General features: G+C 45.0%; 1 protein-coding gene across 1 annotated transcript in view; it reads right to left on the bottom strand.

The window, feature by feature from the left end:
- The window catches only part of LOC115108748 (PR domain zinc finger protein 5-like), a 53,876-nt gene that overhangs the window by 18,302 nt on the left and 16,838 nt on the right, over positions 1-18,736 (bottom strand). The window contains 2 exon segments of the mRNA XM_065009107.1: positions 10,996-11,089; positions 18,050-18,208. Of these exon segments, the coding sequence (XP_064865179.1) occupies positions 10,996-11,089; positions 18,050-18,208 (253 nt within the window).

The following is an 18,736-nucleotide window of genomic DNA, read 5'->3' on the forward strand; positions in this document are numbered from 1 at the left end:
TTTTCTTATTGTTTTAATAGTAAAAATATTTTTTTAAATGTAAAGAAAAATGATCTATTTGTCACATCCTACAACCCATACACAGGCTGGCCTGGCCCAGTGTAGCTGAGCTGAGCCTGGGCCCAATGGATCAAAGGCAGGCCAGCCTAACTCCCTTAGTTCCTATCTGAGCACACTCCGTAAGATGGCAAAGAGGATGTGACAGGCTGTCAGTCAAAGAGCCGGCAGACACGTGGATCTATTTACCCCTGAGCTGATCCTCAGCCCAGATAGCACAACCAGCGCTGATTACCAACCTATATATGGAAGATGAGGTAACCCATATAAATGCAAAGAAAACAACCGTTCCAAGGGAAAATACAGTACAATACATGTAAGGAAGTATTTTGGGGTTCCACCACAGCTATGTTACTGGTTCTGAACTATTGAAGTCAGAGGCAGAATATTCCTTTCACAGAAGCTCACAGTAAGTTATTGTTAACTACACCTCAACAGTCACGACCAGGTAACACAAGGAAACACCAAGGTATGAAACTAAAGACAGTGAAATTCGGCTAATTTCTGGACAGAATGAGTCCCTTCTGAACAAGAGCTGCTCCTGCTGGTGTTAATGGAGCCGATCCAGGGGGAGACGTGAAACAGCTAAATGTTAACTTAATAAAACACTGCCTTAAGAGGGATACAGATGACTCTGTGTGTGTGTGTCCTTGCGGGTACAAAAATCAAATTTCTCATTCATTTTGTTGTAGCATAATCTCTCTTTAGTGACTAATTGTCAAAGAGAAAAAGATAGTTTCTTTAATCAGATAGAGGAGGAATTGATGGGAGGGATGTTTTTGCTCTTGTATGTAATAAGGTTAATGACCTGAGTGTCCCAGAGAGATGGAGAGTTAACATGCAGGAATGCTTATTCAATCAGAGGAACCACAACCACCCAGAGAGAGAAAGAGTACACAGCAGAGAAATATCACCCAAAACAAACATTTAGCTCTGTTTGGGTCTATTTCACCACAGACACAACTTAGACAGGTTTTAAACTGAGCTTCCAGGTGAATGTCATTCAAACACTATTCCTGTCAGTCTTCTATTACCAGACTTCATTGGGAGTGGACTAGCCCGCAAAGCTGCATCCTTTACAGATTCACTCATTTTCTGGGGAGGAAAAAAAATATTTGTCATGTTTCAGAGTGTCAAATCTGTTTAAGTCTCCTCTAACTCAAGGGTGGGATTTTACTGGTTTGTTTTCATTTGTGTCTGTGTGTCTGCCCATTTCTTTCTGCCTATCACTTTGCTGTCCTTATAAATGCTCTTTTTTTTTTTTACTTAACCTTTATTTAACTAGGCAAGTCAGTTAAGAACAAATTCTTATTTACAATGACGGCCTACATCGGCCAAACACCGGACGATGCTGGGCCAATTGTGTGCCGCCCTATGGGACTCCGAATCACAGCCGGTTGTGATACAGCCTGAATTCAAACCAGGGTGTCTGTATTGACGCCTCTGGCACTGAGTGCCTTAGAACACTGTGTCACTCAGGAGACCCAAACCTCATAAACCAGGAGTGGCCACAGAGGTAGAATGGGCGCACCAGACCGTCCTGTCTTATCCATCCAACATATAGCTTGAAAAGGGTTAACAACCGGCCTCATGTACAGTGTGGAATGATCACACATTCAGAAACACATTCAGAAACATGACCAGAGGGCAGCTCAAAATCACATCCCCCTATAAAATCCCTGTTCTGCTCAATTTCAGCCTCTAGGATGCCTTTGTTGACAAACAGGAAAATCGGAGTCCCAGATGTGCCATCTCTCACAGAGGAGAGAGAATCTGTCTGTTATGTAGCATGATGGGGTATCAGGGTAAGGCTGGTCCATTCCTTGGGGAGCCCTAGAGAAGGCATTTGTGTGTTCTAATATGGTTGATACAGTGTGGTAGCGTGCTCTGACTGCCTCTGCTCTGCGGCTTGCAGCGCATCCCTCTCGGTAGGGGCAGAGGAGCAGTATAAACTGATATACTGTACAGACACCCACACTCTGCAAATGGAGCATTAGTCCTCATCATTGTTAACAGCAGGGTACAATGTGGTCACTAGGATCAAACTTACGTAAATGTTCAGTAACATTATCCTCCTTCCACAGTTGACTGACACACAACCCCAACCCTTTGGCACCCCTCACACCAAACCAGACCAGCTCTCTCTAACACACGCCTGACGACCAGAATACCCCAAAAAGATCAGCTCAATCCTTTACAGGATACAAACATGGACCAGAACCAATAGCGATCATTTCAGGAATAATTTCCTTGGGGTGACATGGTTCATATGAGAGGCGCTATGTCCTTTCAGTTGAACAGTAATGTAACTGGAAACCATCCACTTATTATCTAGATTGTTGGGGATTATGTGGTGAGGCTGGGCTCTGTGTGGTGGAGATGGTAACTGATTTAGTATGCGCTGAAATGGGACACCATCTCTCTGTGACCCTGGGTGTCTCTCTGCCACCCACCCCCCACTGTGCTCCTTACACCCCTTGTCTGCTAATCGATCCGTTTGGCACCCCTAACTGTGTGTGTGTGTGTGTGTGTGTGTGTGTGTGTGTGTGTGTGTGTGTGTGTGTGTGTGTGTGTGTGTGTGTGTGTGTGTGTGTGTGTGTGTGTGTGTGTGTGTGTGTGTGTCTGGTAAGCAGATGGTCTTGCTCGTCGCATGTCTGCCACACAGCGTTCGTGTTACGGAGAACGCTTTGTAGCTCCAGGCCCTAGTCTGAAAGACATTATCGCTGTCCATCAGAAATGTATTCCTGGCTTCATCCAGTCCAGCAAGACACTGGCGCTCCCCGGCCCCTCTCTCTCTCTGCCTCTCTCTGCATGCCGGCAGGGGCCACTGAAGTAATGTGATATCGATCTGTTTTATCCGATAAGCAATTTGCCTTTGATCAGCCCCAGAAACACTCAACAACTTTACACTTGGCCTTGCCATTATGGCCAGGGCCTCCAAAGACTGCTCTACTTCCTCAAACATTTCTCTTAAACTGGCCCATGTGAGAGTACCTGTATCACAGAATTTCACGCCCTGCCCTCAGCTCTACCACACACCCACACACCACAATGATCCATACCTTAATACTACCCTCACCATACACCTTTTTCAGTGGAAACTAACCTCATTAGGCCTTAATAGAGGAGGAGAGGAGGAGATGAGGAGAGAAACTTGTCTCTGGGACAAACTGTACTATTAGAATCAGGGCACCTCAGATATCAACATGACATCATGTCCCTACAGGCTGACAAAAACACAGAGACAAACAGCCATAAATAAGTGGTCCTCCAGTGTTTTGCAGAGGTCTGCCAGATGTACATTTGAACTGCATGTTGTGACCAGAGACACTACTGCATACTTAACAACTGTCAAGACACTGGTCTCCAGCAGAGTACATTTCCCTTAGAATTATCCATCGTTTTCAGTCCAGAAGACACAGAGCCACTCCTCGCTCTGGTCTGGACTCTCAGATGGAAACTCAAGACATCTGCTTCACTGTCTTTATAATAACAAACAGTACCATATCTTTACACACATCATGCAGAGGGATGGGTCATGGGTGGAATGACTCAAACATTTTACTTCTCTTGTATCTTGCACAGACACAGATTTTTAAACTAAACTACCAATTAATCTCCATGTTTAACCAATAACTGCAAAGTTCACCATTTTAATGTACGTAGGTGGAGCCAATCATACATTTGGAACCCTAAATATTGCAATTCCAGAAACGTAATCCAAAATATAAAATCTCACACAAAGAACTTCTCTGTTTAGAGACACTAAATAGTTGAACTGGGTAATTCCACAAGTGACAATTTGCGAGCGTTAAACTATGACATTTGCTATGATGTCAGTAACACTCATGCCACTGGGTTATGTAAACATTTCCTTTGGCATAAGCACCTTGGTCAACCCCAGGACTACCATATAACATCACTGCACGCTGTAGAAAACTCACACTGACCAATTATCTATTTATGCTCATTTGCATTTACACCAGTTTTATGCCAAGATGAATCATCTGGTGAATTAATACTTAATATTTTCTGGAATGACCTGTAATGTCCCCACCCCCTTCCACTTTTCAATGTAGAATGGAAGGATTTCTGATTGGGACTTTGAGACATGGAGTTTGGTGGAGGATGTCCCCTGGATGCCTATGACATCACCCGCAGTACTCTGGGGAGAAGTGTCCCACCCGCTCTGTCTGCCTGGAATAATGCTTGTGAATCAATCAACAGCTAAATTCCATGTTACTATGTGTTAGCCAAACAACATCCAAAATTAATGGGATGGCCATTCATTTCCTCATAAACAGGCCATACTATTAGTGCATTCAATGGAGCACTTTGATTGTTTTTCAATTCAAAGTGTGCTATATATTAAATTATTAGAGTTAATACATAACCTCTCCAAAATAGTTTTTACAATTCTGTGATGACCAGAGTGTCCAGTGATACAGTGATTACCAGTGTCCAGTGATACAGTGATTACCAGTGTCCAGTGATACAGTGATTACCAGTGTCCAGTGATTACCAGTGTCCAGTGATACAGTGATTAACAGTGTCCAGTGATACAGTGATTACCAGTGTCCAGTGATACAGTGAAACAGTGATTACCAGTGTCCAGTGATACAGTGATTACCAGTGTCCAGTGAAACAGTGATTACCAGTGTCCAGTGATACAGTGATTACCAGTGTCCAGTGATACAGTGAAACAGTGATTACCAGTGTCCAGTGATACAGTGATTACCAGTGTCCAGTGATACAGTGAAACAGTGATTACCAGTGTCCAGTGATACAGTGATTACCAGTGCCCAGTGAAACAGTGATTACCAGTGTCCAGTGATACAGTGATTACCAGTGTCCAGTGATACAGTGATTACCAGTGTCCAGTGATACAGTGATTACCAGTGTCCAGTGATACAGTGAAACAGTGATTACCAGTGTCCAGTGATACAGTGATTACCAGTGGCCAGTGATACAGTGAAACAGTGATTACCAGTGTCCAGTGAAACAGCGATTACCAGTGTCCAGTGAAACAGTGATTACCAGTGTCCAGTTATACAGTGATTACCAGTGTCCAGTGATACAGTGAAACAGTGATTACCAGTGTCCAGTGATACAGTGATTACCAGTGGCCAGTGATACAGTGAAACAGTGATTACCAGTGTCCAGTGAAACAGCGATTACCAGTGTCCAGTGAAACAGTGATTACCAGTGTCCAGTGATACAGTGAAACAGTGATTACCAGTGTCCAGTGATACAGTGAAACAGTGATTACCAGTGTCCAGTGAAACAGTGATTACCAGTGTCCAGTGAAACAGTGATTACCAGTGTCCAGTGATACAGTGATTACCAGTGTCCAGTGATACAGTGATTACCAGTGTCCAGTGATACAGTGAAACAGTGATTACCAGTGTCCAGTTATACAGTGATTACCAGTGTCCAGTGATACAGTGAAACAGTGATTACCAGTGTCCAGTGATACAGTGATTACCAGTGGCCAGTGATACAGTGAAACAGTGATTACCAGTGTCCAGTGAAACAGCGATTACCAGTGTCCAGTGAAACAGTGATTACCAGTGTCCAGTGATACAGTGATTACCAGTGTCCAGTGATACAGTGAAACAGTGATTACCAGTGTCCAGTTATACAGTGATTACCAGTGTCCAGTGATACAGTGAAACAGTGATTACCAGTGTCCAGTGATACAGTGATTACCAGTGGCCAGTGATACAGTGAAATAGTGATTACCAGTGTCCAGTGAAACAGCGATTACCAGTGTCCAGTGAAACAGTGATTACCAGTGTCCAGTGATACAGTGAAACAGTGATTACCAGTGTCCAGTGATACAGTGAAACAGTGATTACCAGTGTCCAGTGAAACAGTGATTACCAGTGTCCAGTGATACAGTGATTACCAGTGTCCAGTGAAACAGTGATTACCAGTGTCCAGTGAAACAGTGATTACCAGTGATATAGTGAAACAGTGATTACCAGTGTCCAGTGATACAGTGATTACCAGTGTCCAGTGAAACAGTGATTACCAGTGGCCAGTGATACAGTGAAACAGTGATTACCAGTGTCCAGTGATACAGTGATTACCAGTGTCCAGTGAAACAGTGATTACCAGTGTCCAGTGAAACAGTGATTACCAGTGTCCAGTGATACAGTGATTACCAGTGTCCAGTGATACAGCGATTACCAGTGTCCAGTGATACAGTGATTACCAGTGTCCAGTGATACAGTGAAACAGTGATTACCAGTGTCCATTGATACAGTGATTACCAGTGTCCAGTGATACAGTGAAACAGTGATTACCAGTGTCCAGTGATACAGTGATTACCAGTGTCCAGTGAAACAGTGATTACCAGTGTCCAGTGAAACAGTGATTACCAGTGTCCAGTGATACAGTGATTACCAGTGTCCAGTGATACAGTGATTACCAGTGTCCAGTGATACAGTGATACAGTGATTACCAGTGTCCAGTGATACAGTGATTACCAGTGTCCAGTGATACAGTGAAACAGTGATTACCAGTGTCCAGTGATACAGTGATTACCAGTGGCCAGTGATACAGTGAAACAGTGATTACCAGTGTCCAGTGAAACAGTGATTATCAGTGTCCAGTGAAACAGTGATTACCAGTGTCCAGTGATACAGTGATTACCAGTGTCCAGTGATACAGTGAAACAGTGATTACCAGTGTCCAGTGAAACAGTGATTACCAGTGTCCAGTGAAACAGTGATTACCAGTGTCCAGTGATACAGTGATTACCAGTGGCCAGTGATACAGTGAAACAGTGATTACCAGTGTCCAGTGAAACAGCGATTACCAGTGTCCAGTGAAACAGTGATTACCAGTGTCCAGTGATACAGTGATTACCAGTGTCCAGTGATACAGTGAAACAGTGATTACCAGTGTCCAGTGATACAGTGAAACAGTGATTACCAGTGTCCAGTGATACAGTGATTACCAGTGTCCAGTGAAACAGTGATTACCAGTGTCCAGTGATACAGTGATTACCAGTGTCCAGTGATACAGTGAAACAGTGATTACCAGTGTCCAGTGATACAGTGATTACCAGTGGCCAGTGATACAGTGAAACAGTGATTACCAGTGTCCATTGATACAGTGATTACCAGTGTCCAGTGATACAGTGAAACAGTGATTACCAGTGTCCAGTGATACAGTGATTACCAGTGTCCAGTGAAACAGTGATTACCAGTGTCCAGTGAAACAGTGATTACCAGTGTCCAGTGATACAGTGATTACCAGTGTCCAGTGATACAGTGATTACCAGTGTCCAGTGATACAGTGATACAGTGATTACCAGTGTCCAGTGATACAGTGATTACCAGTGTCCAGTGATACAGTGAAACAGTGATTACCAGTGTCCAGTGATACAGTGATTACCAGTGGCCAGTGATACAGTGAAACAGTGATTACCAGTGTCCAGTGAAACAGTGATTATCAGTGTCCAGTGAAACAGTGATTACCAGTGTCCAGTGATACAGTGATTACCAGTGTCCAGTGATACAGTGAAACAGTGATTACCAGTGTCCAGTGAAACAGTGATTACCAGTGTCCAGTGAAACAGTGATTACCAGTGTCCAGTGATACAGTGATTACCAGTGGCCAGTGATACAGTGAAACAGTGATTACCAGTGTCCAGTGAAACAGCGATTACCAGTGTCCAGTGAAACAGTGATTACCAGTGTCCAGTGATACAGTGATTACCAGTGTCCAGTGATACAGTGAAACAGTGATTACCAGTGTCCAGTGATACAGTGAAACAGTGATTACCAGTGTCCAGTGATACAGTGATTACCAGTGTCCAGTGAAACAGTGATTACCAGTGTCCAGTGATACAGTGATTACCAGTGTCCAGTGATACAGTGAAACAGTGATTACCAGTGTCCAGTGAAACAGTGATTACCAGTGTCCAGTGAAACAGTGATTACCAGTGTCCAGTGATACAGTGATTACCAGTGTCCAGTGATACAGTGATTACCAGTGTCCAGTGATACAGTGAAACAGTGATTACCAGTGTCCAGTTATACAGTGATTACCAGTGTCCAGTGATACAGTGAAACAGTGATTACCACTGTCCAGTGATACAGTGATTACCAGTGTCCAGTGATACAGTGAAACAGTGATTACCAGTGTCCAGTGATACAGTGATTACCAGTGTCCAGTGATACAGTGATTACCAGTGTCCAGTGATACAGTGAAACAGTGATTACCAGTGTCCAGTGATACAGTGATTACCAGTGTCCAGTGATACAGTGAAACAGCGATTACCAGTGTCCAGTGAAACAGCGATTACCAGTGTCCAGTGATACAGTGAAACAGTGATTACCAGTGTCCAGTGAAACAGCGATTACCAGTGTCCAGTGATAACTGCTCCCAGGGGGGAAAACACCTGCTGTGACAAAACTTTGCAAATCATCCAGTGTGTTTATTGTTTATCAGGTAAATAAGTGAAGCTGTGCTGTTCCTGTGAACGGACACTGGTAAATCAAAGAATACCAGGCTTGAACTTTTTACCATCTAGAGAGGCTGTCAACGTACAGGCCTTTGACCTCAGCTGTGGGCTTCCTTTAAGGAGATTATTGACAGGGAGAGATGCCATGTTAAAGGTTTATTTACAGAACTAGCAGCCACATGAACAAAACGACACCTAGTAGTGTACAGAGACAGCACAAGTCTTTCACAAATGTCTTGTTTTTTTACACAGTTTGTTTTACAGGACATGATAAGTGTCCTTCCTTTTTAACTGTACTTAACAAAACCTAACAGACATGCACTAGTCATACCTCTGTCTTCCTACCTGCAGAGAGGTCAAATGCCACTAGAAGGGAGATACTCTACCCCAATTAAAATACCCCCACTACTGGTTCAGTTCATACAGCATCATTTGTAAGCCCACACTATGCATTCCCTGTATAGTTCATGCATAATGCTACACTAATACTTCAAAGCTGTTCTGGAAATAACAGTATGTATGCCCAACAAATAACTCCTCAATGTAAGAGAAAAAAAGTAGCCTTGTTGAGTTTTTTTTTTAATGGGAATAACTCACACTTTTCCTCAACTTTCTTTACACAAGAAACAACAAAAGCTTGGTCAAGTGAGTTCTGGGCTATAGAATGAGAGGACAGATTTACAGCCAGGGTCAAGGGTCATCCCGCTGTATGCTTTCTTGGAGTGGTCTTTTCTCTCTCTTCTCTCCTTCCTCTTTTCTTTCTTTGAGGTGTCCCCTCCGCTCCCACCCCTCACGCTGCATTCCCCCACAGCCCCGCTCTTTGGTTTATTCTATATAAATACAAACAGCCTCATCCATATTCCACACTGCCACACACACACACAAACCAGATACACACACTCACTCTTTATTTTGTGCCTTTGGAACCTATAGAGAGGGTGAGTAGAACTGAGCTAGCAATGAAATGGTTTCAGACTAAATCCTTAAAAAGCCCATGGAAAATCTTTTGTACTAAAAAGCTGCAAACACAATCTAGAGGTTAAGGGGATTGGGGAATGGAAATCACCATTGTTTGTTGGGAGCTACGTAGCCTGAGAGGATGTATGTGGCATGACTGGAGTGAGGATTCAATCTCACATACAGGGAAGACAAGAGGAGAACAGGAAAGATCGGTGGGGAAAGACAAGAGGAGAACAGGAAAGATCAGTGGGGGAAGACAAGAGGAGAACAGGAAATATCAGTGGGGAAAGACAAGAGGAGAACAGGAAAGATCGGTGGGGGAAGACAAGAGGAGAACAGGAAAGATCGGTGGGGAAAGACAAGAGGAGAACAGGAAAGATCGGTGGGGGAAGACAAGAGGAGAACAGGAAAGATCGGTGGGGAAAGACAAGAGGAGAACAGGAAAGATCGGTGGGGGAAGACAAGAGGAGAACAGGAAAGATCAGTGGGGGAAGACAAGAGGAGAACAGGAAAGATCGGTGGGGAAAGACAAGAGGAGAACAGGAAAGATCGGTGGGTGAAGACAAGAGGAGAACAGGAAAGATCGGTGGGGAAAGACAAGAGGAGAACAGGAAAGATCAGTGGGGGAAGACAAGAGGAGAACAGGAAAGATCAGTGGGAGAGAGGCAAGAGGAGAACAGGAAAGATCGGTGGGGAAAGACAAGAGGAGAACAGGAAAGATCGGTGGGGAAAGACAAGAGGAGAACAGGAAAGATCAGTGGGAGAAGACAAGAGGAGAACAGGAAAGATCAGTGGGAGAAGACAAGAGGAGAACAGGAAAGATCAGTGGTGGAAGACAAGAGGAGAACAGGAAAGATCAGTGGGAGAAGACAAGAGGAGAACAGGAAAGATCAGTGGGAGAAGACAAGAGGAGAACAGGAAAGATCGGTGGGGAAAGACAAGAGGAGAACAGGAAAGATCAGTGGGAGAGAGGCAAGAGGAGAACAGGAAAGATCGGTGGGGGAAGACAAGAGGAGAACAGGAAAGATCAGTGGGAGAAGACAAGAGGAGAACAGGAAAGATCGGTGGGGAAAGACAAGAGGAGAACAGGAAAGATCAGTGGGAGAGAGGCAAGAGGAGAACAGGAAAGATCAGTGGGAGAGAGGCAAGAGCCAAAAAAGACAAGTAGAAGTAGAGAAATAAAAAAAGGGAGGGAGGGGTAGATGGAAGGAGTGTGACTGTGCCAGGTCTCTGCACTAGTCTGTTGGTAAGGAAACACACAGGAATGTGTAGCGCTCCAGTTCAAGGCAGTTTAATGAACATCCACTCTGGGACACTGTTACCATTCTGAGCTCTGGGGAGCAGGCTAGCGGGCTGATAGGGTGGATCTGGTAGACTGGATTGGTCGATCTCACACCGTTTTACAGTTTGTGATGTTCAATGACAGTTGATGAATTTAACCAAACAATTAGGACAATATAGTTGAATTTGTCCAAATGACCGGTTATGGGAGGCCTACTGACCTGTATGGCTGCGGATGTGAACCCTCAAAGTTCCATTGCTGGCAAACTTCTGTCCACAATATGGGCAGATCTTCTCCTTTTCCCCTGTGTGCGTCTGGAAAAGATCAGAAAACATCTTGTTTGTATTTAGGAAAGACAATTGGAACATGCAATGGTACAACTTTGCCTCATTACAGAGCACACAGTGATCACTGATAGAGCATATCCGTCACTTGGATACTATGAGCACTGCTAATACACTTGGATACTAAACAGAGAAGCTCTTAAAGTCAAGTTAAATGCCCCATGGTTATATACCATTTACAAAGTATTTTTAATAAAAAAGCCTCAAAGTCGACCCCATGCAGGGTGAATTCAAGGGTGATCTTCTGACAAATATTTGATGTCAGTCATTTAACCAGAGACCCTGTTCAGCACTGGGAGCATCTACCCCACTGAAAGACCAGACCACACTGCAACTAGACACTGTTACTAGACACTGGTGTTCATGGGAACTCTACAGCTCTCCAATGGGAACTCTATATGCTCTGAACTCTACAGCTCTCCAATGGGAACTCTATAGGCTCTGAACTCTACAGCTCTCCAATGGGAACTCAATAGGCTCTGAACTCTACAGCTCTCCAATGGGAACTCTATAGGCTCTGAACTCTACAGCTCTCCAATGGGAACTCTATAGGCTCTGAACTCTACAGGCTCTCCAATGGGAACTATATAGGTTCTGAATTCAACAGGCTCTCAAATGGGAACTCTACAGCTCTCCAATGGAAACTCTACAGCTCTCCAATGGGAACTCTACAGCTCTCCAATGGGAACTCTACAGCTCTCCAATGGGAACTCTACAGCTCTCCAATGGGAACTCAATAGGCTCTGAACTCTACAGCTCTCCAATGGGAACTCTATAGGTTCTGAATTCAAGAGGCTCTCCAATGGGAACTCTACAGCTCTCCAATGGAAACTCTACAGCTCTCCAATGGGAACTCTACAGCTCTCCAATGGGAACTCTACAGCTCTCCAATGGGAACTCTACAGCTCTCCAATGGGAACTCAATAGGCTCTGAACTCTACAGGCTCTCCAATGGAAACTCTATAGGCTCTGAACTCTACAGCTCTCCAATGGGAACTCTATAGGTTCTGAATTCAAGAGGCTCTCCAATGGGAACTCTACAGGCTCTCCAATGGGAACTCTATAGGCTCTGAACTCTATGTGGCTGGGTCTTTCAGCATGACAATAATCCCAAACACACCTCCCGGACAACGAAGGAGTGGCTTCGTAAGAAGCATTTCAAGGTCCTGGAGTGGCCTAGCCAGTCTCCAGATCTCAACCCCATAGAAAATCTTTGGAGGGAGTTGAAAGTCTGTGTTGCCCAGCAACAGCCCCAAAACATCACTGCTCTAGAGGAGATCTGCATGGAGGAATGGGCCAAAATACTAGCAACAGTGTGTGAAAACCTTGTGAAGACTTACAGAAAAGGTTTGACCTCTGTCATTGCCAACAAAGGGTATATAACAAAGTATTGAGATAAACTTTTGTTATTTACCAAATACTTATTTTCCACCATAATTTGCAAATAAATAAATAAAAAATCCTACAATGTGATTTTCTGGATTTTTTTCTCATTTTGTCTGTCATAGTTGAAGTGTACCTATGATGAAAATTACAGGCCTCTCTCATCTTTTTAAGTAGGAGAACTTGCACAATTGGTGGCTGACTAAATACTTTTTTGCCCCACTGTATGTATGCACAAAGGAGAATGTGTACAAAGAGAGGAGTGTGCTGCACCCAGCAAGCCTAAATGTTCTCACCCTCTTTCTTTCCTTCTTCATTCTCCTTCACTCCTCTCTTTCATACTCTCTGCTGAAAGGTAGGTATGTTGTGAATTCTGCTGCTGGCCTGATGTCAATTCCACAGAATAAACACAAGTATAAGAAGCTCAAATGCTGAGTGACAGTTTAAACAGCAGTACAACAATATAGACAGGAGTACCCCCTTTCTATCCTCCTCTTCTCTCCATCCCCCATCACCCCCTGCATCCCACGCCACCGGCGTTATGTTACATAAGCCCTTTCCTTCATTCTCCCTCTCTCTCACACAGACAGATGTCTTCCAGATGCCTCAATGTACAATTGTTTGGTTTGTTGTTTGAAGGACAAGGAGAAATATCACTGGTATTCTTACTTCATAAAAAGCTTCATATAGTTTTCCCTATGGAACATTATGTTCCAAAACAACACTTTTCAAGGTATTGGGGTTAGACGTAATCATTAAACCATTCTTGTAATATGGATGTGACATGAATAACTTGGCCAAAACAATATACCGGTACTGTACATTCTACCATTTTACATTTGAGTCGATAGCTAGGTGGGACAACCACATATCACAGTCATAATAAGTGACATTTTCTCAATGAAGTAGCTATCAGCAAAGTCAGAGATAATAGAAGGGGGGGGTTGAGGTGAGGAGGAGGATTATTTAAGATACTCTTTGAAGAAGAGTAGAGTTTCAGGTGCTTTCAGAAGATGGGCAGGGACTCTGCTACCTTCCCATGGTGCCAAAATGCCCAGAGGTGGCAGAACGGAGTGCTCGGGTTGGGGTGTAGGGTTTGAGCAGAGCCTGATGGTAGGGAGGTGCAGTTCCCCTTGCTGCTCCGTAGGTAAGTACCATGGTCTTGTAGTGGATGTGAGCTTCTACTGGAAGCCAGTGGAGTGTGAGGAAGGAGCGGGGTGACATGGGAGGAGCCGGGTGACATGGGAGAAGCAGGGTGACATGGGAGGAGCCGGGTGACATGGGAGGAGCGGGGTGACATGGGAGGAGCGGGGTGACATGGGGGGGCGGGGTGACATGGGGGCGGGGTGACATGGGAGGAGCGGGGTGACATGGGAGGAGCGGGGTGACATGGGAGGAGCAGGGTGACATGGGAGGAGCGGGGTGACATGGGAGGAGCGGGGTGACATGGGAGGAGCGGGGTGACATGGGAGGAGCGGGGTGACATGGGAGAAGCAGGGTGACATGGGAGAAGCGGGGTGACATGGGGGGCGGGGTGACATGGGAGAAGCAGGGTGACATAGGAGGAGCTGGGTGACATGGGAGAAGCAGGGTGACATGGGAGGAGCGGGGTGACATGGGAGAAGCAGGGTGACATGGGAGAAGCGGGGTGACATGGGAGGAGCGGGGTGACATGGGAGGAGCGGGGTGACATGGGAGGAGCGGGGTGACATGGGAGAAGCAGGGTGACATGGGAGAAGCGGGGTGACATGGGAGGAGCGGGGTGACATGGGAGGAGCGGGGTGACATGGGAGAAGCGGGGTGACATGGGAGAAGCGGGGGTGACATGGGAGGAGCGGGGTGACATGGGGAGCGGGGTGACATGGGAGGCGGGGTGACATGGGAGGAGCGGGGTGACATGGGAGGAGCAGGGTGACATGGGAGGAGCGGGGTGACATGGGAGAGGCGGGGTGACATGGGAGGAGCGGGGTGACATGGGAGAAGCGGGGGACATGGGAGAAGCGGGGTGACATGGGGGAGGGGTGACATGGGGTGACAGGGTGACAGGAGCGGGGTGACATGGGAGGAGCGGGGTGACATGGGAGGACCGGGGTGACATGGGAGGAGCAGGGTGACATGGGAGGAGCGGGGTGACATGTGAGAACTTGGGAAGGTTACAGCGTTCTGGATAAATTGCAGTGGTTTGATGGCACCATCGGGGAGCTCAGCCAGAAGGGAGATGACAAGTGCCTGGAGTAGGACCTGCGCCACTTCCTGTGTGAGGTAGGGTCGTACTCTACGGATGTTGTACCTGCAGGAGCGAGTCACTGCTTTGATGTTTGCAGAGAACGACAGAGTGTTGTCCAGGGTCACACCAAGGATCTTTGCACTCTGGAAGTGCGACACTGTGGAGTTGTCAACTGTGATGGAGAGGTCTTTGAGCAGGCAGGTCCTTCCCCAGGAGGAAGAGCAGCTCCGTCTTGTCGAAGTTGAGCTTGAGGTGGTGGGCCGACATCCAAGCTGAGATATTGGCCAGGTACGCAGGGATGCGTGTCGTCACTTGGGTGTCCGAAGGAGGAAAGAGAAAAGTAGTTGAGTGTCATCCGAATAGCAATGATAAAAGAGACCATGTGATGATATGACAGAGCCGAGGGACTTGGTGTAGAGAGAGAAGAGGAAAGGACCTGGGGGAGACCAGTAGTGAGGAGACTATGTGGTGCAGACACAGGTCCTCTCCATGTCACCTGGTAGGAGCAGCCTGCCTGGTAGGATGCAATCCAAGAAAGTGCAGAGCCTGAGACGCCCAGCCCTGAGGGTGAAGAGGAGGATCTGACGGTTCAGTGTTGACGGCACACACTGCATGGCAGAGAGAGAGAAAACACACGCTCCATGTAGGGGAGAACGGGGGCAATTGTTAAACCTCGAATTTCTCCACAGAAACACTAGAGTGATGAAAGTCTATCATCCATTCAGGTTATCTCCCGGTTCTCACTATGTTTTTGACCAGCTGTATTTTTCTTTTACTGTCCTGAGCATTAATGTTCAAGAATTCAAACTAGCGTCATTATTATCACTATAGTGTATGTTGACTAAACATTGACATGATTGACATGTGTCACTATTGTTGTCTCTTGCTAGGCACATGAGGCGTTGTCATGGCTGCTGGGTTGGGGGCAATTGTAACGCAGTGTTAAAATGAACCTGAGCCAAGCAGCCAAATTAAGCTTTTTTTTTTACTTTAGGATTGTATGAATTACACATTCATTATACAAAAACTAACTTTAGCCAAAGAAGTTGTAAACATATCACTGAGCACCATCAAACTATTCAAATGTTTTGAGAGGAACCCAGTGGCCATGCACAAACAGGGGTGTTACTGTAAATACTGGTTACGTACATATAAATAATCATATTTCTTGCAAAATCATTACATGTGTCTATGATAATTCATAAACATTAATGTTTTTGAAGTGAAGTGATTTTTGGGGGTTTATTTGTCACGTTCTGACCTTAGTTCTTTTGTTATGTCTTTGTTTTAGTATGGTCAGGGCGTGAGTTGGGTGAGTTGTCTATGTTAGTTTTCCTGTGATTTGGTATTTCTATGTTTGGCCTGGTATGGTTGTCAATCAGAGGCACCTGTCAATCGTTGTCCCTGATTGAGAACCATACTTAGGTAGCCTGTTTGTCCCTGATTGAGAACCATACTTAGGTAGCCTGTTTGTCCCTGATTGAGAACCATACTTAGGTAGCCTGTTTGTCCCTGATTGAGAACCATACTTAGGTAGCCTGTTTGTCCCTGATTGAGAACCATACTTAGGTAGCCTGTTTTTCACCCTTGAGTTGTGGGTGATTGTTTTCTGTTTTGTGTCTACACCAGACAGGACTGTTTCATTTCGTTCATTCTCCTTTGTTATTTTGTTTAGTGTTCTCGTGATAATAAATGATCAATATGGACACTTACCATGCTGCGCATTGGTCCTCACCTTCTTCCACCAACAACGGCCGTTACATTATTTTTTAGGTGTTACATTTGGCCCCAGCCCTTGGCAAGGGGCAAATGTAACGTCTGGACATTTCAGATTAAAATCAATAATGTTACCTGACTGCTTCATGTTATAGACCTATAAATGGTATGAATGATTAGGAGACATATGTAAGTTTCTTATATCAAAAGAATGACTGGCCTAAAATACAAAACATTTGACAATTGTCCCCAGTCTCCCCTATACACAACTCTGACTTTAAGAATAATGTTGACGCCAATTGCAGGATGTTCTGAGAGGAAGACTAAACTAGGGCTGCCAGAGAAACACATCATTACTGTTGATGTTCAGCTCAACCTGTCAGTGGAGAGGACACTCAGACAGCACCTGGAGGAAAAGAAACTCAGATGACAGGAAGCATCCTTACTCTCCTGTCATGAGCGGAATAGAAAATGGAGGATAAAGACTGTGCTCTCTACAGTGTAGTACAACACACAGTGCACCATGTACTCAGTGTCTTTCCCGTCTGAAACGTCACCCTATCTCCTATATAGTGCACTACTTTTGACCAGGGCCTGGCCAAAAGTAGTGCACTATATAGGACAAAGGGTGTTATTTGGGACACCTAGTGTTCAGTCCCAGCCAGGTCTCTTGGGCTCAGCCACCTGTCTTTAATCACTGCCAGAGCAGAGCTCTCAGAAGTCCACAGTTTCTGAACATCGGCCGGCCGGAGAGAGACAACTCATGTGCCTGTCTGTCTTCAGTCCTACTGTACCAAGGCCATGTTATGTTTTAGTCTTTCTGTGGCAAGAAACAGTTTGGTCTCAATCTGATCAATAACCCATGTTATATTGAGGCTGGTAATCTGCTCTGGGATCTGTCCTGTGCTTTGAAACTCTGTGGAGCTAATGGACTAAATGTTATATTGAGGCTGGTAATCTGCTCTGGGATCTGTCCTGTGCTTTGAAATTCTGTGGAGCTAATGGACTAAATGTTATATTGAGGCTGGTAATCTGCTCTGGGATCTGTCCTGTGCTTTGAAACCCTGTGGAGCTAATGGACTAAATGTTATATTGAGGCTGGTAATCTGCTCTGGGATCTGTCCTGTGCTTTGAAACCCTGTGGAGCTAATGGACTAAATGTTATATTGAGGCTGGTAATCTGCTCTGGGATCTGTCCTGTGCTTTGAAACCCTGTGGAGCTAATGGACTAAATGTTATATTGAGGCTGGTAATCTGCTCTGGGATCTGTCCTGTGCTTTGAAACCCTGTGGAGCTAATGGACTAAATGCCATATGCCATTTACAAACAGAGACCGGATGATTCCTGGGCTGCATGGGGACCAATGGTGGAGGATGACTATATACTGTAGCATAGTTCCTAAGAGAGATAACAAGAGAACAGCAATCTCTATTTCCTATACTTTCCTTTAACTTTCAAAGGACAATCATACAGATCATTTGTTTTTGAAAAAGCACACACACATACTGGATAATTATTTGAAAGAGGATTTTCTCTGGGAAAGATTGACAATGTCTGGTCTGGGCTCTACAGTGTGTCAGACTGGCAGTGATTGCTGAACTCACCTTCTTGTGGCTCTTGAGAACAGAGGGGGTGACGAAACACTTCTCACACAGGTCACACTTGTACTTCTTGTGTCCGTCGTGTACCACCTGGATGTGCACGTTGAGCGTGTCTTTTCTCTTGAAGGTGGCATCACATTGGTCACACTTAAATGTCCTCACCTGGAGAAGTGACAAAAGATGACAGTAAAGAAAGACACTTTCCAATAGTCTCTTTTCTGCATCCTCTTATTTTGTAGGGAGGAGGAGAATCAAATCAAATCAAAGAGAAGTGATGGATCCATTATTATGCTTCTAAAAGCAGAACTTTCCCTCACAGTAGGACTGAAAACTATTTCTACGGGATAATTGTATGGGCTAAAGAACATTGTGTGTTACGTTGCTGCTCCCTATAATGTTATTTCCAAATGTTCGGGACAGTACTTATTTGTTTACCTTTTTCTAAAATGACACTCATATTGAATCCTTCCCTAGTAACACAGATTGCAGGAGAGGACAGAAAGAGGCGGACACTGAACATACACAGCTGCCTGCTCTTTGAATGGATCTCTTATTTAACAGCAATTACATTTGAAAAAAGCAGCCAGCACTTAAATGATTCATTCATTTCAAAACATTAAAAACACCAGACATCACTCTGACATGAAACAAAAGCAGAACTCTCAGCTGTTCCTGACCAGAGCCATATAA

This window comes from Oncorhynchus nerka, linkage group LG24 (genome assembly GCF_034236695.1).
Source record: "Oncorhynchus nerka isolate Pitt River linkage group LG24, Oner_Uvic_2.0, whole genome shotgun sequence".
In the NCBI taxonomy this organism is placed as follows: Eukaryota; Metazoa; Chordata; class Actinopteri; order Salmoniformes; family Salmonidae; genus Oncorhynchus; species Oncorhynchus nerka.